Below are 25,872 nucleotides of genomic sequence, written 5' to 3'. Positions count from 1 at the left end.
TTCTAGCCGGTCCAGTCTTTCTGGGTCTACAAATGCATGGAAGGCACACAGAAACCTTGACTCTGGCTCTGCTGTGAAGTGACTCTGCATCACATAGCCTTGGCTATAAAACCGAGGAATCAAAACTTGGGTCTCTAGGAAGAGTCCAGTCGTGCTGAACTCCCGACAGGGCTTCGCTCACCTGGGGGACCCACTTGGGAGGAGAGGGTGGCATGCTGTGCAGGGATGCTCATGCTCAGGCCTGGGTGGGCAAGGACAATACCGCCCGTCTTTATCAAGCGCTTTTCATGTGCCTGGTCTTCAAGGACATTTCTACTCATTGTCTTCTTTAACGGTCACAAAAACTCTGTGAAGCAGAAACCATGATATCATTCCTGTTCTAAATATGGGGAAACTGAGGCACAGCACGGTGACCGAACCCTTTCAAGGTCAGAGCTGGCCTGTGGCCCAGCCAGGCTCAAGCCATGTGGTTTTCAGCGTGACTCTGTTTCTTGGACCTCAGCCTACTTCGTGTGCCGGTTGGTGGTGATGGGACACTGAGGAAGGGAGCAGGACCTCCAGGTCAGTTTGGACACACCTGTGAGTCACAAGGAGGGTGGGTGCTGGTCCTGGAACTGGGCACCTCCCTCCGTGGGAAGAATCTCTTAGGAAACGGAGAGGAAATTAGTCGTTTGGAGCCACCAGGGGGCAGCAAAGTGTCTCTGATGGCGAAGTCTGGCTCTGGGCAGGGGAGCCCTGCGCCACCCCTCCAGCCTCCCTTGGCTCTGCCCTTGGGGTCCCTAGCCCCTGCTGGGGGTCCCAGAGATGGCTGGGGCCTACAAGATCGTGGGATCGGGGAGCCCAATCCAAGCCTCATTGCCCTGCTGAAAACACGGCTCAGAGAGTGTGGGATCCACCCCATCACAGCCCCTGGCAGGTTCTGAGGCCTCCCGTGGGGACCCCTTTCCTGCCTCCTGCGGGCTGTGTGTGCTTGGGCTAGTGTCTTCCCTTCTCTGGGCCTCAGGCCGCACATCTGTGCTGGAGGACGCCCACTTGTGGCTTCCCACCTCCCTCCCTTTCCCCAGGCTCTTCCCCCTGCCAGGAGCCCCCTCGGTCCCTGAAGAGAATTAGAGAGCGGCAGTGACCACCCCCTGCCCCTGTCCTGTTCTCTTTGACTCCAGACGCTGCCTTGATTGCCAGTGTTGTCCTTCCAGGAGCCATCGGGCTCAGCGATGTGTCCTTGGAATCCTGCCGTGTGAGCTCCCCAGAACAGAGGGGCGCAGAGAGCCCCAGCAGTGGCCTCTGCCAGACCCGAGCATTAGAACACTGCTTCAGAGCCTCAGTGTTCTAATCTGCGAGATGGGTGGTTTGTGGATTCTTGCTCTGGACCTGGCACATTTCAATCCACGTTAGCTCTTACTATCTCCTGAGCGTTCCTCCCCAGCAACGAGGGTGGGGAGGAGCTAGAATGTATTCAAGTCTTGAGTGCCTACTGTGTACAAAGGGGCCTTAGCAGTCATTTCACTTAATACCCACCCCCCTGACCCACGTGGTGGATACTATTATATTCACCTTTACAAATGAGGCAGTTGCAGCACAGAGATGTCGAGCGCTTCCTTTGAGTCACACAGCAGGAGCGGAGCCCCGACGTGTAGGCCTCTGAGGCTCGTGAGTGGAACTGCTGCTGCTCTCACAACTCCTTTCCTTTGCTTAAGCCATGGCCCCTGCCTGCCAGGCCCTCTGTGCTCCTAAATCCTACGCATCCTTCAAAGCCCATTGTGAGGGCAGCCTCCTCCCAGAAGCCCCTCGGGATTGCTCCAGCCAGCTATGATCTCCCGCCACTCTGTGCTCCTCCAGGTGGGTGGCAGAGCTCACCCCAGTCCCAGATGCTGTGGCTCCCAGTCAGGCCTCTGCCCTTGGCCGCACTCCTGGGAGACCAGTCAGCTGCTGTTTTCTCCCCTCCTGGTCTCAGCGGAGCCGGAGATAAGAAGCCGAGGGGCCTATTGACCCCATTCAGATAACAGCCGTCAGTGACCTTGCTGTAGCCCTTGCTGGTTGACGCCCCAGGAATGCCAAGGGCAGGGCGGAGGCACGGGGAGAGGGCGAGGACGCAGGTGGCCGAAGCTGAGGCCGTGAATGCCATACCTGGATGCCGTGGCCTGGTGTAGCAGGCTGGGCGCTGGGCACAGGGACTCTCATGTTCTCTCTGCCCTTTCGGACCTTCTGTGGGAGAAACCGGGAGCCTGGAGGAGGGGCCTGGGAGCAGAAGCTTCTCTGTGTTTGTTCAGTGCTGTGCAGAGAGCCCAGCAGACTGGGCCACCAGTGTGTGCACCTGCCCTGGGTGCACCCAGCCTCTCCCCTCCCCCTTCTGGGGCCCCTGTCCTGGGATGGGGGACCCCTTGTGCTCCCTGTGGGTTTCCTCTGTGAATCCAGACAGGGCAGGTTGTGAGGAGGGGGACCAGCATCATACCACTGCTGCTCCCCCTTCTCCAGCCTCAAGAGCCCATGCAGGGCAGGACCTGTGGCCCCGTACCTGCAGACCAGGGTCTGAACCTCATGTTGTGGATGTGACAGCTGAGTCTGGCTTTGTGGTATTGATGTTGTTGGGGGGTGGGCAGTGTTTTATGAAGCCAGGAGTATGTTTTAAATCAGTGGGTTAAAAAAATTTTTTTTTAAATCAGTGGGTAGGAGCCTCTTTTGGAAGTAGCCAGTGTGAGAGATGGTTGGCATTGGTGGAAGCCAGAGACGCTGCCAGCCCTGTAAGAAGGCAGTTGCCTAATTTTCCAGGCACGCTTGGGGCCTGGGGCCAGCATCACTCTGCCTTAGAGCTTCATGCCCATCTTTCTGGGAGGCCTGGCAGGACCGTTAGCTGATGGTGAGTACATTAATGAGGCTCAGAGAGGGGCGGCTACTCACTCCAGGACACCTGGCTCCTTGCGGTGTCTGATGGGGCCCTTTGTTCTCATGAGGATGTAGAACCCACTTATTCCTAATCTCTGTCCAGCTCTTCCAGGGCTCTCTAGGGGCAGACTGGCCACTCTCATGCAAGGGGTACGGAGGATCCATCCCAGACCTGCACACCTAGTTCCATTATTTTGTGTTGCTGGTTTATTTCAGAATGAATGATTGCATGTGAGTATATCAGTTAGGATTAGGTTCAGCTCTGTAATTCAGAAAGCACAAAATAAGTGGCTTAACCAAAAGAGAAGTTTATTTCTCTTTCACGTAGAAGCCTGCAGTTAGGTAGCCCAGGGCTGGTGTACTGTCTCAGTGGTGTCAAAGACCCAAGCTCCTTTGCTGTTTGGTTGTCCAGCTGTGAATGGATTCCATTCCCATGGTCACCTCATAGTCCTGGATGGATGCTGGGGTGGGGTGCGGGGAGCAGCCATTATATCCTCATTTCAGGCCGCAGGAAGGAGGAAAGGATGAAGAAAGGCACATTTCTTCTCTTTAAGGACACTCTCTATAATTAATACACACTAATTCTGCTCATAGGCCATTGGTCAGAACTTAGTCACATGCTACAACTAGCTGCAAGGGAGGCTGGGAAATGTAGTCTTTATAACAGGCAGCCATATGCCCAGCCAAAACCAGAGGTTCTCTTACAGAAAAAGAAGAATAAGTTAATATTGAGGGATGACAAGAAGTCTTTGCGATACAGAATAAATGTGTAAGCATACAGATTAAGTTGCTATATTGAAAAGACCCCAAACTACAGCACTAGTTCAGAGAAGGTAGGTGGCTCTGTTCCACTGGGTTTTATAGGGACCCAGATTCCTTTATACTATTGTTACACCATCCCTGAAAATACTGTTCTCATCCACATGGTCTATATTGGTCCATACTATCCAAGGCTGCAGTGGGGGAAGGAGAAAGTAGAGGGCAAGAAGTTTCCTTTTTAAGGGCATCACTAGAGGCCCCTGGGTGGCTTAGTCGGTTGAGCCTCTGCCTTCTGCTCAGGTCATGATCCCAGGATCCTGGCCTCGAACCCCGTGTGGGGCTCCCTGTTCGGTGGGGAGCCTGCTTTTTTCCCTCTCCCTCTGCTACCTCTCCTGCTTGTGCTCTCTCTCTCTGTCAAATAAATAAATACAATTTAAAAAAAAAGAAAAGAAAAAAAGAGCATCACCAGGATGTGGCACACCTTGCATCTGCTCCCAGTCCACTGGCCAAGACTTAATCACATGGCTCAGCTAGCTGCAAAGGAATATGGGAAATGTAGTCTGTAGCCTAGGAGGCACTTACCTGACTGAAGCTGAGGGTTCAATTTCTAAAGAGGGGAATTGGGACCAAGGGGCAATTAGCAGTCTTCACAATGATGAGGAATGAAGGGATGGGTAATTGAGCAGCCGTGAATGAGGGGCTGGGAGGGGTCCTGACTGGGCGGAAGTCTGTCTGCGCTGGGGTTAGATGCTCTGATGCCCACCTCCAGACTCACCTCTGCTTGGCTGGGTGATGCTGGGCAGGACTGTGGGAGCTTTGACCATCTTGTCTGACCATGTGGTTTGCTTGGAGAAGAGGTGATGAGTTTGGAGAGATTTTGAGAAAGTAGAATCGACGCAACCTGGTGATTGATTTAGTGGTGAGGGGGCCCCCAGGCTTGGTGACCATCTGGGAAGATGGCTGAGAAGAGAGATCCAAAAGGAGGAAGCATGTGGGAAAAAGAGCCAATGGATCCATCCATCCATTCATTCATTCAATAATTCATTTAGTAAATATTTATTAAGCATCGTCTCTGTGTTGGGCATTTTTGTAAGTACTGGGAATATGGCAAAAGCCCTGGCCTCATGGAGCTTACATTCTAGTGAAGAGAGAGACAGACAGTAACAAATCCCCAAATAAAAATATGACATGTCAGATGCTGATAGATGCTGATAGATGTAAGGAAGGATGGGGCAGGAGAAAGGGAGACAGAATGCCTGGGAAGAGGTGGGGGGGGGCTATTTTATTTTATTGGAGTATGCCAAAGCAATCCCAGGCATCATGTAGTTTCCCTCATAAAGTATGTCTGTATGGTCCCTAACAGATCAGGGAAAAAATAGTTTAAGGTATACATCATACCATTATTGCATCAATCACAATTAAAAATAACCCCTTAGGGAGGCCTGGGTGGCTCAGTGGTTGAGCATCTACCTACCTTTGGCTCTGGTTGTGATCCTGGGGTCCTGGGATCGAGTCCCACATCAGGCTTCCTGCATAGAGCCTGCTTCTCTCTCTGCCTATGTCTCTGCCTCTCTCTGTGTGTCTCTCATGAATAAATAAATAAGTCTTAAAAAAAACCCAAATAACTCCTTAATATTATCTACTACTCAGGCTGTATCCAGCTTTTCCTAGATGGTCTCAAAAATGTCTTGTTTGAGTTGGTTTGTTGGAATCAGGATCCAAAGTATTCACATTGTGAAATGGGTCTCCTGGGTCTCTTAATCTATTGGTAGGTTGAGGCAGGATGGTTCAAGTAGGCCTTTTAGAAAAGATGAAATCTCAGCTGAGTCTGAAGGAAATGAAGAACAAGCCATGTGTGGCATGTGGGGGGAGAGCGGAGGGGATGGCATGTGCAAAAGTCCTGAGGTGAGGACATGTGAGGAAGCCAGCATGGCTACAGGGGGATGGGTGAGGGAGAGAATAGCAGAAGATGGTAGATCTAAGATGGGCAGAGAGGTAAAAAGTGTGTGTATGTGTAGGGAAGGGAATAGGACATTAGATCATGGAGGGTCTTGTAGTTTGTGCTTAAGACTTTGGTTTTTACTCTGAGCGTGAGGGAGAACCCTGGGACAGTGGAGCATGAGACCACATCCCCCCTGCCTGCATCCCTCAGCCCTGTCCCCAGCTTTGAGTTCCATCACCTGTCCGGACACCCCTTTGTCTCTGCAATAGACAGTATTGATGCCCTTCCCCTTGACCCAAACCCCTTTAGCAGGTGGGTTCCCCAGCTGCTGGGTAGGGGGTGGGGGTGCTGCTAACAGCCCACAGCTGCTCCCACCCTTCTCCAGAGAATAACCAATGGGAAGCGCTGTGTTCAGAGATGCACGAGAGTCATGCTTTCTGGAGGTAGCCCATTGCCAATGACCGATCCATGGAGGGTTATAAAAGGCCACCCCCCTTGCAAGCTCCAGGCAGGGCAGCTCTGTGGTGCCATCCCTGGAACAGGGATCCCGGTGGGTGGTGGGTCGGCTCAGGCTGAGCCCTGCCCTCCCTCCGTTCTCTCCCACTGCCCTCCTATTCCAAGCCTTCCTTCCAAGAATCCCTGGCTCAGGCTACGTGTACGCATCTGGAAAATCCACCCTAAATGGACCCTCCCTCCCCTCTCCCCGTCCCATCGGCCTCTCCCTTCCCCAGTGTTTGTGCTTTTTAAACTCCACCAAAAATGTCATGGCCTGGTTTCTCTCATTGCTTCCAAACTCCCTGATAAATTCCACCGGCCGGGCAACCCCAGGAGAGGTTTTCTGGAGCAAGGAACCCCATAAATCACCTTGCTGCCACTCCGGCGTGGGCAATATCTTATGTAAAAAGGTGTTTCCTGGGAGCGCCACAGGCAGGAGAATCCTATTACAAGCCTCCCCATTAATTATAAAGAGTCAAGTCGACCCTTTGCTGCGATTTTTTATCTTAAGTCTGAAAACTGATTACCTTCACCAATCCTTCCTCTCCCCCCTCCAAAAAAACCTAAAAAACCATACCAACCCAAAGAATAAAATAAATGTTTGAAGAACAAATACCAAAGTTTCTCCATTTAGGGAAGAACCAGCAGAGAGAGAAGTGGGTGGAAAAGAGCCTTTTATCTTCCTTTTAAGGTAATAGGTAGCAAGTGCTTAGCCTGGGCATGGTTTATTTAATTTCCTTGATTCCTCAAATCTAGGAAATGGGAACCATAATCCATCCCATATGACAGATGAGGGAAACTGAGGTTCATCTGAAATTATGTGATGGAGCCCCGCTGAGCTGGTAAGATGAGCAGAGAGAGTGGACCCGACTGGTTATTTAAAGACCTAGGTTCAGGGCAGTCCGGGTGGCTCAGTGATTTAGCGCCACCTTCGGCCCAGGGCGTGATCCTGGAGACCCGGGATCCAGTCCCACGTCAGGCTCCCTGCATGGAGCTTGCTTCTCCCTCTGCCTGTGTCTCTGCCTCCCTCCCTGTCTCTCATGAATAAATATATAAAATCCTTAAAAAAAAATAATAAAGACCTAAGTTCAAACTCCACCTCTGTTTCTTACTAGCCGGGACCCTGAGTAGGTGAATTAACCTCTCTGAGCCTCAATTTATGCAAAATAATGAATAAAAGACCCCACTTGGACACCTGGGTGGCTCAGCAGTTGAGCATCTGACTTCAGCTCTGGTCGTGGTCCCGGGGTCCTGGGATCGAGTCCTGCATTGGGCTCCTCACAGGGAGTCTGCTTCTCCCTCTGCCTATGTCTCTGCCTCTCTCTCTCTCTGTATCTCTCATGAATAAATGAATAAAATCTAAAAAAAAAAAAAAAAGAACCCACTGGTCCCCCTGCCCAGTCTTGAGGCTGCCCCCACCCCTGATCTGTTTGGTGTCTTGTATAAGGCTAAGGCAGATCTTTGCCCCCTCCCCTCACCCTGCTTAAACTCTCCTATGCCCCTGCTGCATTTCATATAAAGTGCCCACCCCTCATAGAACCCTGTATCATCTGACCTCTGCTGACCTTCCAGACCCCAGCTTCTGCTTCCCCAGCAAGTTCTCCACTCACTTCCCAAATTGCAGCCACATCAGCCTTTCTTCTCTTCCTAGAATTCACCAAGCTTGACTCTGTCTCAGAGCCATCATCAGTGCTGTTCCCTTTGCCTGGCACACTCTTCCCCCAGATCTCAACAAAGTGGGCACTTCTCACGCAGGCCTTACCTCAGAGCCCTTCTGGCCTGCCTTGCGGGGCTGAGTCTAAGTTGAGGCAAGCAAGGCCCTTGCCTTCAGAGCAAAAGTAAGGGGCACCCCAACTCAGAAATCAAGATAAATTACATTGTAATAAAACATTTTTTTCAATTAAAATTAATGTGAAAGAAATTCGTGATGAATAAAATAGTGACATTTTAAATACAGATAGGATCTCACGTGGCCTTACATGTCCTACCTCACTGATTCCCAGGCCTGTCAGATCCTGTCTTTGTTGAAAAGGTTGCTATTTTGCTTATTGGGGGTTATTTTGCATTAATTTTTATTTTTTTTTCAAAATATTATATGAGGGGCCCTTCGGTAGCTCAGTGGTTGAGTATCTGCCTTTGGCTCAGGGCGTGATCTTGGGGTCCTGGGGTGGAGTCCCACATCCAGCTCCCCGCAGGGAGCCTGCTTCTCCCTATGCCTATGTCTCTGTCTTTCTCTCTGTGTCTCTCATGAATAAATAAATAAAATCTTTAAGAAAATACATTATATGAAAATACAATTTACTTTTATAACTGAGTTTTTGATGTGTGTCTCTCCCACCCCAAGGCGAGTACCCTGCTTGCTTCACCTTGGCCTAGCCTCCTTGGGTGCCTCTCCTAGCCCCCAATCCCTCTTGATCTCATTGCCCTCTCTTTCTACTGCTATTTGAAATGATGACATTTCTCCCTTGGAGAAGTGTTTGGCTACAGGGCTTCTGGTCCATCTCCCAGCTCCATTTTTCAGATGAGGAGGCTGAGGCCCAGAGGGGGTGAGTAACCTAGTCAGCCCCGCACATGAGAATCCCATGGGGCTGTGTGCATTCACCACTGAGAAGTCTCTGGTGAAGCTAGAAGCTACCTGGAGTGGGCCAGGTAGGGGACAGCTCTCTTGGAGGCCTCACATTCCTGCAATGTGGTCCTCAAACTCCTATTGCCACCTAGGGGTGTGCGGATCCATGCGTCATCTTTACTGTTAGCCAGTTCATTCGTTTCTTGAAACCTTACCTTAAATGCCTTTTAGAAAGAAAATGTTATCACCACTCTAAATGGAGAAACGGTATCACTTCCCAGAATTAGGCAATAAACATAGCAGTAAATAAAAGGAGAAACAAAACGGTGCCTCTACATTATAGCTAGCTTCTTTTGTGTCAGGTCTTCAAGCCTGCCTGCAGTGTGTTTGATAAGCAAGAGCGAGAGGGGTGTTTAAGACATGCTAGCACCCGGGATACTGGGTGGCTCAGCGGTTGGGGGTCTGCCCTTGGCCCAGGGCATGATCCTGGGTTCCCGGGATCGAGTCCCGCATCGGGCTCCCTGCATGGAGTCTGCTTCTCCCTCTGCCTGTGTCTCTGCCTCTCTATGTCTCTCATGAATAAATAAATAAAATCTTTAAAAAAAAAAAAGCATGCTAGCACCCAACAGAGACTGGTCCGAAGACAGTCGGAAGAGCAGAAAAAAGAACCCAAAAGAGTGACTTCTACCTATCAGGCTCCTGTGAAAATGTCCAGTTCCCCCAGAGGCCCTTGTCCCTCACTGCAACCCCAAACCTTGCTTTGCTTAAATTCCAGTCTGGCAGAACCACACCATGATGCCGATTTTATTTCGGGGACACCCCCTCCCCCTTAAAAAGTGTGTGAAGCAAACTCCCTCCAGCAACGTCCGCCAGGAGGAGCGGAGCCAGAGCACCTCCAGCTGGCTCCCGCAGAGGCTCCAAAGACTTCATTCAGCAGCAGGGATTTATTCCTTAGCTAGGTTTGGGCGTTCTGTAGGTCCCAAATATGATAAAATTGCATTTCTTTTTCTTTCATTTTTTAAAAATGAGGTAAAACACAATGTAAAATTAATCACGTGAAAGTGGACAATTCAGAGGCTTTTAGCACATTCATAATGTTGCACAACCACCTTCTCTACCCAACTGCAGGACATTTCCATTGCCCCAAAAGGAAACTCCATACCCATGAAGCAACCACTCCCCATCCCCATCCCCATCCCCACCCTCCTAGCCTGCGGGTAAACGCTGATATGCTTCCTATCTCATGGATGTGCTTGTTCTGGACATTTCACATAGATAGGGAAGACCAGACAATATACGGTTTCCCTATGCCTGGCTTCTTTCACATAGTGTCATGTTTTCAAGGCTCCCCTGTGTCTTAGTACATGTCAGACCTTCATTCATTTTTGTGACTGGGTAATAATAGCCTGCTGAATGGACATACCACATTTTGTTTATCCTTTCATTGTTCACAGTGCATTTCCTTTTAAACAGATTGCCAGATTATTCTTGATTAAGCCTTGACCTCCTACTACATGCCAAACACATTATCTCCGCAGGCCTGATAGTTTTCCAGATGGCAACATAGATATCTTAAATTTGTTCTGGAAAATAATAAATTGTCTATCTGTCCAAATAGGCTGTGAAGCGAGTCCTTGTTTTATTTTTTTTTTAAGATTTTATTTATTTGTTCACAAAAGACAGAGAGAGAGAGGGAGAAGCAGGCTCCATGCAAGGAGCCTGATGTGGGACTTGATCCCAGGACTCCAGGATCACAGCCCGGGCCTAAGGCAGGCACTAAACCACTGAGCCACCCAGGGATTCCTGAGTCCTTGTTTTAAAAAGTGCTTTAGGTACTTCTTCAAAGAGGAAAACAGATTTGGGGTGCCTGAGTGGCTAAGTTGGTTAAACATCTGCCTTAGGCTTAGGTCATGATCTCAGGGTCTTGGAATAGAACCCTGTGTCTGGCTCCCAGCTCAGCGGCAAGATTGCTTTTCCCTCTGCCCCTTCCCCCACTTGCGCGCGCGCGCGCGCGCGCGCGCGCTCTCTCTCTCTCATAAATAAATAAATAAATAAATAAATAAATAAATAAATAAATAAAAAACAGGTTCATGGTAACAACAACACAGCATCCAGTAAGAGGTCATTGTTATTCTAACTATACCATTATTATGTCAATCAGGGTGTGTTACTCAGTGGCCTGCTCCCCGCCAGGCACTGTGCTTAGACTCTGAGAAATGTGACCTTACTTAACCCTGATAATGAACCTTGGGGTTAGATCTGATTGTACCCTTTCTCTATATGGCAAATCTCAGAGAGGCTGAGTGTCCAATATCAACTCACACAGTCCCTGACTTCAAGTGGCTCACAGCCTGGGGCTGGGGACAGAGACACAGAGTGGGCTGGGATGTTACATGGAGGAAGATGTGGACACTAGCTTGGCTGGTGGTTTCATCTTCCCCCTAATCAGCTTGACCTGACTCCCCAGCCCTGGAGTTGGGGCACTTGGCGGCTTCTGAGCAAAGAGGACTTACGTGGTGAAGTTTTCCTCCAGCGAGAAAGGGATCACTCAGAATCTGGGTGTGTTCTAAGCCAAGACTTCAAAAACTAAATGTGCACTCCAGTCCCCCTGGAGGTTGAATGCATTCTGGCTCTGAAGTTCCAGGGGGGAGCCTGAGAATCTGCATTTCTACCCTGCTCCCCGCTGCTGCTCTGAGGACCACACTCTGAGTATCGGTGGGCTGGAAGATCTGAATTTGGATCACAGCTCTGTTGTGAACTCTCTGTGGGAGCTTAGGCCAGTCTCTCGCCCTCTCTGAGTCTCAGTTTGTTTCCCTGCTCAATGGGGGCATTGCCTTCCAACTGGAACATTCTATGAAGGATTAAAAAAACATGAAAAGAAGTGGTGTTGGCATCAGAAAACCACAGGCACTTGCTGGAGTGAAGGATTTCCTCCCAGAGCCCCCAGGAGCCCATCAGCAGATGCCAGGGAGAAGCGGGGGTGGTCCTGAGCCCTGGCACAACATGCAGAAAGAGGCCAGAGGCGGCAAGGCCCCAGAAAAGTGGCGGGAGAGGTTTCCGTTCATCACAGAAATGGCCCATTTGCAATGATCGGTTGCCCAGGTGTTAATAACGCTAATGGCATAGGAAGGGTAAACTCGGTCACTTGGCTGAACAGAAGAAATATGCAGAGAAGTGTTCAGGTTTCCATAAATCAGCCGTGTGAGGCGCTACGAGGGAGACAGGACTTAAAATTCCGGTCAGGAGATGGGTATTCTCATAATCCGAGCTGGAGAGGTAATTTATTCTGTTTATATCTTTTTACTGCACGACAAGGCTTGGGAGCAGGAGCCCTCCACAGCCATTCTGCATTTTAAATATTAGTCCTAAGCACAGTGGGTCAGCTTTCGTGCTCTGTGGGGTGTTCATTTCAGGGCAGGGGCACAGGGCTGGGGACAAGGGAGAGCACACATGAGGATGGGGGAATACATGTGGTTTCACCATCCAGTGTTGTCAGAATGACAGCCTGGGAACCGCAAGGGACAGGCGAGACGGGCCCCTTTTGCCCCCAGCTGGAGGGCACAGCCAGGGCCTGGCTATCCTCCTTACTGGCACAGCTCAGTGTATTTTTCCCCCTCTCGAAAATCTTTTATTTTTAAATGATAATAAATACAGATGATGAAGAGATAGAAGAAAAGGAGCAGAAACATGAACGGGGGTGGAAGGTGAAGGGGGTGGGGGAAGGGTGAGCAGAAGAACCAAGGGCAAAGTGGAAAAGCCGGAAGTCCTTGTTTCTTTTGACCTTGGCAGTCTTCATTATTGTCCTTTGCCCTCTGGCTGGTTTTGCTGAACCCCTAAAACAAAATCCATTGAGGTGGCTACCAGTGAGAATTAGCATTTATTGGAGTCTCTCTTAAAGAATCTCTTTGTATGGCAGCTGGAGCGCATGCATTCATTTGGGTGGTTGGTTTTCAGAGGGCAAGGCCTTACCTGGGCCAGGTGCTGGCTTGGGTTCAGGGGCAACACAGGCTCTGGAAGCAGAAGATCTGGATTCAAAGCCTGGGTCTGTCATCACTTCCTGGCTCATGACCCCACGCAGCTCACTTCACCTGCTGGGGCTCAGTCTTCTCATCTGCAAAGTGGGGCTGACAGCATCCATGCTGAAGGGTGTGTGAGGGTCTATGTGGACTCCAGGTGGACGAGACTTTGTCGGGCAGTGGTCCTGCAAATTTGGGGGACATGTGAATCAGCTTGGGAACTTGGACGTGTAGGGCATCTGGGTCCCCGTGCCTGGGAGCAATGCCGGCCCCGGGCCAGGAGGCTGGGGCAGTGGGTGGGATATGTACTTGCTGCAAGGCCCCTCCTCTGATCATACTTTGAGAAAATGGTGGTGGGTATCCAGGGACCAGCAATCCTGCCCAGCTCTCCCCCCTTGCCTGCCCAGGCTTCCTGAGGAAACACCTCTCTAACTTAGTACACTCAATCCCAGTCCTGTGGGCCTCACAAGAGTGGGGGTCGATTTGAGCTGATTTTGACAAGCGCCCCCCAACTTGTCCTTCTGGATTTGTCCTCAAGGAGATGAGGGTGGAGATTGAACCTGGGACCTAGATTTCGGGAACCTTGGCCACAGGTTGAATGACATCTTTCCAATGTGGATGAAATGCCATTGTAGGCCCATTTTGCAGTGGGGGAGACCAACGCTCAGAAAGCTGACACAATAACCAGTCATATAGTCTCCCAGACTCCAGGGCCCTTGCTCTGTTCTGCCCCCATCCTATCCCCAGGTGACCTCTGCTCCCATCATGCCTCACTCCAGGACACTCAGAGGAAAGGCCCTGGGAGTTAGCCCAGAGTACTGACCTTGACCCCACAGATAGCCCTCCCTTCTGGAATCTGGTGTCTGGAACCAGCCTCAGAGATCCTGATGGGACCACCCCAGGTTTATTCAAGTATTCCCTGATGCACTCACTGGTGGGCTCCTTCCACTCCCTATTCTCCCAGACTAAAAATGTGGGCATATGAAGGGCGGGTATTGGCTCTGCATATATGTGTATGCACACATGTGCACAAGGATATGAGGTTTGGGTTTGTGTGTACCCACAGGGGCTGGGCATGTGAGTTCAGAGCAGGTATATGTAGACACGCATGTGTGTGCTTGTATGCACTTGCATATCTGTGCAAAAGCACACAAGCTTGTGGGGGTATCCCCATGCATGTGCATGTGCTTGCATGTACCTGTGTGTGTACAAGTGTGTGCAGTATGTGCCCATCATCAGGCATGTGTCTGTGTGTACATCTGTAGGAGTGTGTCCACGTGGCTAGTGTGTGTGTCTATGTGCCTGTGCCCGCGTCTGCATTGGGGGGTGTTTCTGTTTGTATGCATGTTTTTGTATGTGTGAATGTGCAATTATGTGAGCATATAGATGTTTGGTGTGTGTATGTACATGTGTGTAGCTAGATGGGGGGAGGTGAGAGGTGGTGCTACAGTGAATTCTCACCCTGCAGGTCCACTCAGCTGCCCCCATGATGGAAGTTCCTTGACACCTCTGGCTCAAGCTTTCCACCTGGGTAGGCAGCTGGGGGTCTGAGCACACCTACAGGAGGGAGTCCTCCAACCTCTTGCATTTCCCACCCCCTTCTTGCCTGCCTCTGTGGCCCTGTCACAAGCTTGTCTTCAGGGAGCAAAGGTGAGTCCACTCCTCTGAACTTCACTTCCCCAGGTCTTTCTCTGGTAAAAGTTCTAAGTGAGCCCTTCTTGAAAAATTCACATGTGCACAGAAAACATTTGGGGGCCTGGCAGAGATGGGGCCCAGAATCTTGCAATTCTCTCTGGAGTTCTATGATCCATTACAATCGGGGCACTATTGTGGAGTAGAAACACAACCCAATAATACGTGAGCTTGAGTCCCTGCTCTGCCACTCCCCAGCTGTGTGACCTTGGGCCAGTCCCTTGATCTCTGTGAGCATTCTAATGGGGGAAGTAATACCTACCCTGATACAAGTCCAGAGATTTAGCTATGAGGACATTTATTCCAGCATGGTTTAAAGTGGTAAAAAATAAATAAATTGGCAACAGACCCAAATGACCAACAATAGAACCAGTTAAAAAAGGAAAACAAAAACCAAAAACCATCACCAGCAAGTTTCAGCCCATCACTGCATCAGATGACATAGCTCTGACTACAATCAATTTATTAATCTGGGAGTTATTGCTGAGTGAACCAGAGCAGGTAACCACATGGCCTGTAGAGAATGATCTCTAGGGTCAAAATGAAGGAAAGAAAAGAAAAGAAAGAAAAGAAAAGAAAAGAAAAGAAAAGAAAAGAAAAGAAAAGAAAAGAAAAGTCTGGAAGGAAAGGCATCAAATTACATTACCAAGGAGCTTGAGATTCTGGGTGATTTTCTCTCCTTTGTTTATCTGAAATTTCTAAATTTTCCTCAATGAGCAAGGAGCACTCATTTGATAAAGACAAACGTGCGTATAAAGGAAAGAAAAGAAAAAGCCAAGCCACCTTGCATTATGCTCAGGAGGTCCACATGCAAGGACAGAAAAACAGGGCTTTTAGTGTATGCCCGTTCCTCAGTGGCCCACTTCCCTCCCTCATCCGCCTCTCCCCACCCTGGGCCCTGCTGCCACTAAAGCTGACAAGTCCCTGACCCCAGCTTGGGTGGAAAGGAACCCAATGCAGGACACTCTTACATTTATTTTTATCTCCTTCATCTGCTTTTCTAAGCCTATGGTGTCCTCTGGGTAGGAAGGGAAGGTAGGGAGGCCTCCCTCCCATGTCACTTTTGTAAGTAGGGAAACAGCAAAAAGAGGGAGGACCTTGCCTTCAGGTAGTGGCTCAGGCCCCCCGCATCTCATCTAGCACTCTTTCCAACACGCCTGCCATTTACCTAATGGGGCCCCGTTCCTTCCATCGGACTTGCAGAGCACATCAGCTTTGCTCTCTCCCTGGGGCCCTTCTGCCCTAACACAGCCTTGCAGATAACTAGCGCCAGTTTACCAGCCAGCGGGAATGAACCAGAGGCCTAATTAGGAGTGAAGCTAGAATTCTTCTGACGTCTTGGGGACAAACAAATCACATAACCCTTCATTCCTCGAATATCTTGAAGGCCTACTATGCGCCAGGCAGGCTTGTGTTCGATGCTGGTCTTATACAAGGGTCTGGGCTATACTGTGCCTGGCACATAATGGCAGCTGGGTGCCTGGGTGGCTCAGTTGTTGAGCATCTGCCTTCTGCTCAGGCCATGATCCCAGGGTCCTGGGATGGAGTCCTGAATAGAATCGGGGTCCCCGAAGGGAGCCTGCTTCTCCCTCTGCCTATGTCTCTGCCTCTCTCTCTGTGTCTCTCATGAATAAATAAATATAATCTTTTAAAAAAGAAGCAGCCACTTTCATGACCTGGTGGTTATCAAAAGCACCCCTGCCCTCCCAGTGAAGGGAGGGGCTTTATACCAATCAAGTCTGTTTTACGTGGGACCCACGAACTAGAGAAGCATGACTCTGTTTACCCGGAGGGACTGAGAAGGCAGGCACACACACCCACACACCCATACACACAAGAAAACCACACAGCACTGAGGGAAAAAAAGAAATTTTTTTTTTTATTAATCTTTCTTTTTAAAAAAAAAGTTGATTTTTTTTGTTTTTTGTGTCTTTTTTTTTGTTTTTTGTTTTTTGTTTTTTTTTTTTTTAGGTAAACCTCTTTCTGTTTCCCCTCCCACACTCTGCCCACCCTCCTCTTAAAAATATAAAAATGTCCAACCCCGGATAACTAGAGTACAATAAATAAACAGTAAACACAAAAACATACTTTATTTGTTTCTTCTTTATACAAAATAAGGAAACTAGAAGCGTTCGACTTCCAAAAAAGTATAATACTGTACATCCTGACGACCCAGCCTCCAGGCCCCGGGCAGGGAGGGTGGTCAACGGGCCAGAGCCCAGAAATCTCGGCGCCTTGCCCAGTGTGTGTGTGTGGGGGGGGGGGAGACGGGAGGAGTGGGAGGGGCGAGTGTTCCAGTCCGGCCTGGACCCCCGGGCTCACAGTTAAGTGTCAAAGGGAGGAGGGGCTGGGGGGAGGGGTGCGTGCCCCTCCCCCCCCAGCGCCGCGAGGTCCGGGCCGGCCCCTCCTGCGAAGCTGACCTTGGTCCTCGAGCGCGGCCGCCAGGGGGCGCCCGCGCGCAGGCGGCTCGGTCCTCGCGGGGACCCCGCCCGAGCGCGCCCCGGGGCGGCGCTCGCTCCATCTGCCGTGGGCCGCCGCGGCTGGGGCGCTCTCCATCTTCTCTCTTCCTCCTCTCGCTCCCTCTCCTCGCTCTCCCTTCTCTCTCTCTCTCTCTCTGTCTCTCCTTTTCTGATCATCTTGTTTTAAAGACGGGGAAAGCAGAGTGAGAAATAAGGTTACCCGCTGCCGTTGGGGTGGCCGGGAGGGGGACACGTCGGGCCGCCCCTCGGCCGCGGGCCCCGGGCGGCCCGGGCGGCGGCGGGGGTCGGGTCCGGAGCGGGGTCCGGGTCCGGAGCGGGGTCCGGAGCCAGCTGCTCCGCGCCCCCGCGCGCCCCCGCGCGCCCCCGCCGCGGGCGGGGACCCAGGCGGGCGCGGGGGCCCGGCGGCTGCGTCCGGGGGCGGCCCGGGCCCGCGGCCTTACCACACGGCGGCCTCGTTGAGCTCGGGGTTGGGGTGCGACAGGGGTCCGCTGTAGCCGCCCGCGCCGCTCAGGGGGAAGGGCGGGCTGGGCCCGCCGCCGAACACCTCGCCCGGCAGGGGGTGCAGCGCGCCGGGCAGGCCGGGCTCGGGGCTGGGCGTGTCCGGGTGCGAGATCATGTCGGTGAACCTGGGGTTGTCGGCGGCGTGCGGGCCGGCCAGCGGCGGCTCCAGGGCGCCCAGCGGCGTGGAGCCGGGCCCCGACGCGGCCAGGAAGCTCGAGTCGGCCGGGGACTGCGCCTGCGACGGCGGGCCGTGAGCGAAGAAGTCGTAGTTGCCTCCGGGCGCGTAGTAGTCGCCTTGGTAGTCTGCGGGGGGCCGGGGAGACAGGCAGAGGTCAGAGGGGCCCGGGGGCGGCGCGGGGGCACCGGAGGCCCAGACCCCGCCCGCGGGGACCACCCGCGCACGGGCAGGTGGACCAGCCCAGAGCCAGAGCCCGGGACAGAGGCCCAGACCCCAGGCGGGGAGATGCACCCACCGACCCCAGGGAGGGGCTCGGAGACCCGAACGCACGCAGAAGGAGCTTGTGACTTCAGAGTCGGAGGGTCCCCGCCAGGGACCGGGTCGCAGAGAGACAGTGAACGCCCTAGACCGTGTCTTAGAATTGGGGAGACGCCCGCAGACGGCCAGAGACACAGAGACAGCCAGAGAAGGGTCAGTGAGACATCGGCAGAGAGCAGAGTGACAGAGGCACCTCCAGACTCAGGTCAGAAAAGAGACCCAGAGGGGCCAAGCCCAAGGCAGAGACAGAGACCAGGGCGATCGTCTAGGACAAGCCCCGAGAAAGAGATGAGACAACTGTGCGGTCAGAGACACACTTGTGAAAAAAAAGGGGCGAGAGACCCGGGAGCGAAGGGGAAGGCCAGGAGAGAGAGGCACTCAAGGACCGACCAGATGAGTCAGAGAGATGCCAAAGGTGCCTGAAGTGCAGCTGGGCCGTGATGCTGGGGGGCACAGAGGCCAGAGCACCAAGTGGTGGAGAGTGGGCAGCCACCTGGTGCAGCCCGGCCCGACCTGGGCCCCAGGCCGGAGCAGCGGAGAGGGGCTGGCAGATTGGGCCGGCAGACGAGGCAATGGGACTAGGAGCCCGCGAGGCTGCTGAGCATCCTCTCCTTCACCTCTGGCACCCCGCGGACCTGGCCGGCCCTCCGCCCTATCAAGGACAGCTCTGCGACCTTCTGCGTGAATGTGGGGGTCTGACAATTCGCGGCGGCCCCCCTAGACCTGACTGGAGGGAGGGCGGGCATTCGCCTGATCTCGCAGGTCCAACATTTCATGGGCGCTCCAGTGGGAAGCCTGGGTCCTTCAGTCTCACCCCTGTCCAGCCAGGACATGCAGGTTCTGAGACATTTGGGGTCTCTGAGTCCTTTTGAGAATCTGGTGATAGCCATAAGCTCTCTCCAGAAAATTCACAAATTGCGTTTTACCCACAAAATCAGGAAGTGCGGGACTCCCGATTACAAGCCCACTCTGAATAAATTGCGTCCGCATCCACTCTCTGGCCTCCTCCCAGAACTCCTTCGCACACGGTCCTTGCAACAGTCTCTTCCCTTCCTCCAGGTCGGCTGTGAAGGTTTGGGGTGTGGGACCCCAGGAAAGAATCACCTTGTAGCCGGCACCGGTGACAATAACCCGCTTTGTGCGGTGGGAAAACCAGCGCGCCCCCAGGCTGGGGTTTTCTCCGCGACGTCGCCCACCCCACGCTGGGTCTTTGGGTCTCAGTCGGCAGGGTGAATTCTGGACGTCCCCTGCCGCCTGCCCCCCCTTCTTTCTCCAAACCCTGAAATCAGTGCAAATGGGGGGTTCCTGGAGGCGCGCCTTGTAGACGCTTTAAGCAACAGCTAAAACGGTCGCCAATTACTTTTTTTAAAAACCACTCACTCCATTCTCCCCGAAAGTGAAGGGAATGGTTGGAAGCGGCGAATTTGGGGCTCCTAAGGGACGGGGATGGGGGACGGCCTCGGCCCGCAGCGAGCCGGTGAGCCAGCGAGGGCCGCGGCCCCCGCGCGGAGCGCGCCGCCTCCGCCCATATGGCGGCCGGGCCGGAGGTAATTGGAACAAACGCCGTCTGAAAAGGGCACAAAAGCCGCAGCTGGGGCTTTGTCCGCGCTCCCACGGGGAGCCGCCAGCCCCGCCGCCCAGCCCCTTTCTCGCCCGCTGCCGGCCGCCGCCGCCCGGATCTCCCAGCGCGGACTAGGCGGGGCTGCCTCCCTGGGGCTGGGGGGTCCTGCCCCCCATTCCGGAGAAAGAGGGGCCCGCGTGTCCAGGCCCCCACCCCATCCAGCAGACGCGCGGGTAGAGGAGGGGGCGGGATTGGTGGGGGCACAGCAGTCCTCGGGGAAACCTGGCTTAATTACCCAGGCGGGGAGAGATTCCGGACCGCGCCGCCCCACCACCTCCGGGCACCCGGGCGGGGATGGTGCGCGCAGCGAGGCAGAGATAGGTAGGGAGAGTTCCAGACTGAAGCCGGCCCCACGCGTCCACCCTCCGAGCTGCCCTCCAGCGCCCGCAGCCCCCAGCTCCCGCCCTGCCAGCGCAAAGTCTCTCCTCCAGAAGCACAGCCGCGCGCAATTTGCCCTCCTGCAATTTCAGGGGCCCCCGGAGGGACCTGAAGATCTAACCGCCTAGGTCGACCCTGTACTGAAGCCTTCCTTCCTAGGTCTGCCTGCGTACCCGGCGGCGCCTACCCTACCCGTTGGTTTCGGCATTTTCTCCAAACCCACGTTTCTAAGAAAAGTCACCTCTCCCCAAACGGGGCCACTAGCCTCGGCCCCTCACCCCAGGCCTGTGGCACTGAACGACTCAGCGGAGATCTGTCTTAGGCACAGGCAATCCTGCGGGCTCTCCAAATTCAGAGGCTCAGAAACACAAGAGGGAGGTGTTTTCCTTGAGTCCAAAGGTTGGGGAAGTGCAGGGCAGGGAGTGGATTTCCTAGAGCACCTGAGGTTACCAAAAAGCCAGGATGAAGGAGCTGGGATGGTACTGGGGGATTGGGATGGGTCGCCTAGCAGGTGCAAAGGAAATGGAGCGAAATGGAGCGGTGAGGGGACCAGAGAGGAAGGAAAAGAGGAGGGAAGGAAGAAGAGAAGTGATGGAGAGGACCCAAACCCTGCGACACCCGTGACCGAATGCCTCTCTGCAAACTCCAGCTCCTTGCCGCCTATATCCCTAAAGATAGAAACTGGGGTGGGCTCAATTCCTGCACCTCCAACCCCAATGAACACAGGAGTCCTGCCCAGAGCAACTGCCCCATCCTAGCTCACAGTGCCAAACGCTGAGCAGAGTCCCCCGGAGGCGTGGAACAGGAGGTGCCGACTAGGAAGCTAGCTAGCAGGTGGCTGGGGCTGGATCCTGACCTCTCCATCCCTACTGCCAGCGCTCCCTCCAGTGCCAGTGTTCCTGCAGGTGCCAAGGGCACCCCCCCGCGCAGCAACCACCACCGTGAGGCAAGGGCAGCAGGAAGGCCGCGTGTCCAGCGGGGGAGGGTGCATGTAGATTTGCAGTGCTCGCCTGGGTATGAAGCTTGGGAGTGTGTGAGCCTGTCAATCTCTTTGGGTATGTTTGTCCGTGAGTGAATCCGGGGAGTAGCCCACACCTGCGTATTGTGTGTGATCGTGTTCCTAGATGCGCAACCCTGAGGTCTCTGAACTCCAGTTTGCATGCAAGGGAGTGGCAGTCATGTGTCCTGCGTGGGTGAGTGTGTTTATCTGCGTGTATCAACCGTATGGGTGAGTGAACCCATGTGTTTGATTTTGTGTCCAGGAGGTATCTATGGCTGAGCGTTCGCGCCTCTGCTGCTGTGTGTCTGTTAAGGTGTGTTCATGATTGTGTACCTTCCCCGCAGGTAGAAGGGAGGGAGGGGATCCCGGGCGGCCAACGGCACGGGCCTCTGCCTGCGTCCTCAGTCACCCAAACCACACGGGGCCGAGCGTAGGGCAGGGCGTTCGGGGCTTTGGGGGGTCCTTACCTCCGTAGTAGGTGTACGGAGTGGACCCCAACATCTCAGACTCGTCCAAGCGGCCGCCCAGCGGACGCATGCGCCGCGGACTCCGGAAGAAGGCGTGTCTCCGGGCGCCCAGTGCGCTCAGCTGTTTCATCCTGCGTTCTTTGGACCTTCGGTTCTGGAACCACACCTGGGACAGGGCGAGGATTGTGAGCTCAGGTCCAGGGTGTCCTCCCCTCCCTGCCCAGGCCGCCCCTTCTGGGTCTTATAGCCTCCTCCACACCGAGACTGCCCGGAGGCGGGGGCCGGGCGGATTAGGCCCCGAGAGGTGGAGAGGGGCTTCGGGGAACCAGCCAAGGGTGAAGGATTTCGCGGACCCGTGGGGCGACTCATAAAGACTTGGGCTTCCTGGTCCTCGGCCCGCCCTCGGCCTGACGGCTTTATAAAGGCCTCCCGCCCGGCACGGCTCTGGTCCCGGCCCCTCGACTTCCCAGCCGGGCTCTGGCGGGTTGTCTGTCTCCCCACGAACCAGCACAGGGAGGGGCGCGTCAAGAGCCTTGCCTCTTTCTCTGCTCCGAAAGATGGGAGGGAAAGAGGTGCCCCAACAAGGCTTAAAACTCTCCCTGAACGGGGGAGGGGGCGGGATTCCGAGCGGTGAGCGACCCGCCCAAGATCCCACCGTCTTGGGCACCGCAGGACTATGCTGGATCTTTTGGTAGAAGTTTGACCAGCGGGCCCTGTCGGCGGGCTCACCCGAACTTGGTGCGCTCTTAGCAGGGAAGGAAGGAAGGGTGCCCCGGGCCCGCCCGCACCTGGATAACGCGCATGTTGAGGCCGGTCTCCTGTGCCAACTGTTCGCGGATGTGGCGCGTGGGCTTGGGAGTGGCGGCAAAGGCGGCCTTGAGCGTCTCCAGCTGCTTGGCTTTGATGGTGGTGCGCGGGCCGCGCCTTTTCGTGCCCGAGTTCTGCTCCTCGTTCTCGTTGTTGGCCGTCTCCTTGTCCGACGACGTCGAGTTATCCGTCTCCTTGGGGTCATCCTGGAGCGGGTCCTGGAGGTCCGGGGACAAACTGCGGTCCGTACAGGATGACACTGCGGGTGGACGGGACGGGAAGAGGACAGCGCCGTCAGCGGTGGCCAAAGGTCTCTCCGGTCGGGTAGCTGGTCCCCAGCGACCCGGCTGCCAGCCGCTGGCGCCCGCTGTGGGTTCCCTTGTGAGCATAGCGACAGCCCCTCCCCCAGGGTTCCGGTGCCTGCCCATTCCCTCCTGGTAGGGCCAGGCCTTTGGAGGGACCCTTCTCCAGCCTCCCCAGCCCTTTTGGGCCACTGCTTGGGGAAGGGGGAGGCACGCCCTGTGGGGGAGTCTGGCCTCCGTGTAGAGGGGACAGGAGGCGGCCAGGGATAAACTCTGGGCCTCAGATCTTCCTCCCCCGTCTGTCCTTCCTCCAGTCCCTGATTATCATCCTCCCACTGTAGCTGCAATTACCAGGAGCTGAAAAGACTAGGAAAGGGGGGGGGGAGAATTGTGTGGCTTCAAATGGGGGTAGCCCCTCAATGGAAGGAGAAGGGGAAAGAGCTTGTAGTCTATCCTGTAGGACTGATTCCAAATCCCTGCACCCTCCCCACCACCCTAGAAATGCCCGAAGGGAGCTCTGAGACAGACACAGAAACACACAAGGGGCCGAGTGGAGAGTGCCAGGCTGACTGTGGTGGGAAGGTCTTAGGGCCTCAGGCTGGGGAAGGGAGGAGACAGCCTACCTGAGTTGAGGCTGCCCTCCTTGAGGCTGGAGGAGCTCAGGTAGTCATCCTTGCACACAAACTTGTTTTCGTCGATGACGTAGAGCTCCTCGCCCGTGGACAGCTGCTTGTTGCACACCATGCAGGTGAAGCAGTTGAGGTGGAAGACTTTACTGCGGGCCTTGCGCACCAGGTCGCTGGGCGAGATGCCTTGCGCACAGCCGGCACACTTAGTGCCAAAACGCCTGCAGACACAACAGGGCCTGTCACCTTGGAGCAGCCCGGGGTCCTATCCTCTTGAGCTCCTGACTTCTTCCCACGCACCCTAGCCTCTGAGAAGCCCCCATGTCCACATCTGTCAAATGAGACCTGCAATCCTGTACTCTCTGGCTAGTGTGAGAGAGGTGAGACAAATGTCCTGGGCTGTTCTTAGGGCTGGGACTCTCATGGCTTGTTCAGGTTTACTTGTACTCCACAAGGTTTAGAGAAATGGGTGCAGCCTTCAGCTGAGCACAGACCCAGTGTACCCCAAGATGCTCCCCTCATCCCTGCCAGATATGCCTGGGCTGCTTGAGGCAAACTTGGCTGTCCAAGTTATTTGGCATTTTCAGCCTGGCCAGCCAGGTTTGGACCACTCCTTGGCTTTGCTTCCTGGGTCCTGTCCAGTCTGCCGGGGCCCAGGTTAGGCCAGTTGGCCTAGCTGGTAGGTCTTAGCAATGGGGTGGGCAGCTCCCCTCCCGAGCTGGACCTGAGCAGGATGGAAAGCATCTTTCGCTGATTCCCAATGCCACCGGCACTGGAGGCCTTCCAGTCCCCACTCTGGGACCCGTTGGAGCTACTTGCCCTGTGGACAGCAGGGCCTCAGAAACTGTGGAGTCTGGAAAGCAGGGATTGAGTCTTCAACCCCCCCAAATCTCTGACTCTGGCAGGCATCAGGAGAATGTGACTAGAAGGCAGTCCTAAACCTGCATGGCAGGTACACAGGATCTCTCAAATCCCCCCCCCCCCCTTTCCCGCGTTCCTGATCTAAATCCTTTTCTTTCTCTCTTGAGTGCTTGGAGAAGGCCAGCCTCCCCCAAAATGGGTGGTGCAGGCGAGCACTGGGAGGGGTGAGGTGCAGGTGGAGAGGGAGAACAAGGGCCCGGGACCTTGGGGCCCCACATCTACTCATACCCATGTCTCTAAACAGGGCGAATTTGGGTGACGTTGATGTAGTGAGGGCATTAGAAGCCATAAGTCACTTTTGGCCTTATCCGGCAGCGTAATTGGCCATATGCACCTTATCAAAAATCATTAGGCACTTTGCAAGCACCGCCACATTAGGGGCCTCGGGCCTCCGGAGCTAGGGAGTTTACACGTGTAAAGCTGTGGCTGACATTTTCTCCTATTCAAATTCCCTAGTGCAGAGCCGTTGGGGCCGGGGAGCAGCCTTTCTCCACGCTGTTAATCACGCCCCCCTTCCCTCGGTGCCCGGAATTCACCGGCACAAAGCCGGCTCTGGGCGCCTGGCAGAAGCAGGCAGGGCTGAGACGCCAGAAAACCCACAGCCTTCCAGGCCAGCCCTTGGCGGTTCCCAGCTGGGGAAACTGAGGCTCTGGCTCACCTGAGGGCCCCTGTGGGCAGCCAAGGGGAGGTGACACATCACAGACTGGACTCTGGAGGTCCTGATTCTCAGCTTCGATTTTTGTTTGTACATTTCAGGATGGGAGAAAATGTTTAAGGAGTTGGTGGGGGGGGGGCAAGGAGGAGAAGGTTCCCTCCCCCCATCATCAGAGGAGATCTTCCTGGCTGAACCCCTTTGGAGTTGGGAAAGTTTCAGCTTGTCCAGGAGGGCTCTGGGGCCCCGGGGCCTGCCGGGCGTCAGCCCCTGGGCTCCTGCTTTCTGCCTGGTGGGAGAAGCCTCCAGCAGCCCCTACCTTAGGCAAAAATTCTCACTGTCTCAGAACCGAGCTCGAACTTCCACCTTGGGGTCGCAGCTGCGGGGAAGGAGCAGAGACGCGTGGGGAGCAAGTTTGTCAGGGCTTCTTGGCCCTGCCCCGCGCGGCTGCAAGCCGGCCTGCCGGAGCGAGCTAGAGACAGCGAGGCAGCGTTCTTCGTACTCCGCCCGGGCTCGGGCGCTTTCCTGGACCAAGGACAGGACGAGAGCAGTGGGCTGCCCCGCTTCCCATTTAAGCTTGCGAGCCCAGGAGGCCGGCTTCGCGGTCTCCCCTTCCCGGGCGCCCCGGCGGAGCGCGCGCAGGGCGGGCGCGCAGGCGGCGGGGCGGCGCGGCCTCTTACCTGAAGAAGTCGTTTTTGCAGTAGAGCTTGCCCTCGCGCGAGAAGCACTTCTCCGAGAGGTTGGTCTTACACTCGCAGCACTGAACGCATTTGATGTGCCACGCGCGGTCCAGCACGTTCAGCAGAAAGCGGTCGAGGATGGGCCGCTCGCAGCCGGCACAGTGCACCATCATAGCGCCCCTGCGGCTCGGGCCGCCCTGCCCTCCCTTTGGGCCCCCGGCCCTCGGGCCCCCAGGCCCCGCCGCTGCGCTCCGCCTCTTATCTCGGCCGCCGCCGGGCGAGTCCGGGCCGGACCCAGACTCAGCCGGTCAAGTCCTCGGGTGATCGCTGGCCTGGCGCTGGGCTGCGCGGGGTGGGGTGGGGAGGGGTGGCTTTCACAGCCTCATGCCTCGGGCCGCGCGCCCCAGTGCTTGTTCCGGGCTCCCCCAGGTATCTTGGGTGGCTAATGGCCTCGGTGCTGCGGAGCGGCTTTCCCCGGTGGCGGAGGCGCCGGCACTTTCCCCCACTTTCAAGCGGTCCCGATCCTCATCTTTGTCTGGCCGCCGCCTAATTCGCGCATCCTTATTCAGATTTGGTGACGTGGCGCGGCAC

The 25,872-nt window shown here is 54.8% G+C and overlaps 1 protein-coding gene across 1 annotated transcript; it reads right to left on the bottom strand.

Moving 5' to 3' along the window:
- Positions 1-17,266: 17,266 nt before the first annotated feature.
- On the bottom strand, positions 17,267-25,454 carry LHX5 (LIM homeobox 5). Its single transcript, XM_055321803.1, has 5 exons — positions 25,282-25,454; positions 23,026-23,249; positions 22,082-22,359; positions 21,294-21,459; positions 17,267-17,634 (listed from the first exon to the last, which is right to left on the bottom strand). The coding sequence occupies exons 1-5, from the start codon at positions 25,452-25,454 to the stop codon at positions 17,267-17,269; spliced, it is 1,209 nt and encodes a 402-aa protein (XP_055177778.1).
- Between the last annotated feature and the right edge of the window lie 418 nt (positions 25,455-25,872).

The sequence above is a fragment of the Nyctereutes procyonoides genome, unplaced genomic scaffold (genome assembly GCF_905146905.1).
Source record: "Nyctereutes procyonoides isolate TBG_1078 unplaced genomic scaffold, NYPRO_anot_genome, whole genome shotgun sequence".
NCBI classification, from domain to species: domain Eukaryota; kingdom Metazoa; phylum Chordata; class Mammalia; order Carnivora; family Canidae; genus Nyctereutes; species Nyctereutes procyonoides.
Note: the sequence above shows the minus strand (reverse complement) of the source record. Positions and strands in the feature narration are given on the sequence as shown.

Excerpts from the sequence above, each read along its gene's own strand:
- LHX5 (XM_055321803.1), bottom strand. The coding sequence starts at position 25,454 with ATGATGGTGCACTGTGCCGGCTGCGAGCGGCCCATCCTCGACCGCTTT. Across the intron at positions 22,360-23,025 it reads GGAGGGCAGCCTCAACTCAG|TGTCATCCTGTACGGACCGC; the intron begins GTAGGCTGTCTC and ends GTCCACCCGCAG. Across the intron at positions 21,460-22,081 it reads TCAACATGCGCGTTATCCAG|GTGTGGTTCCAGAACCGAAG; the intron begins GTGCGGGCGGGC and ends GCCCTGTCCCAG.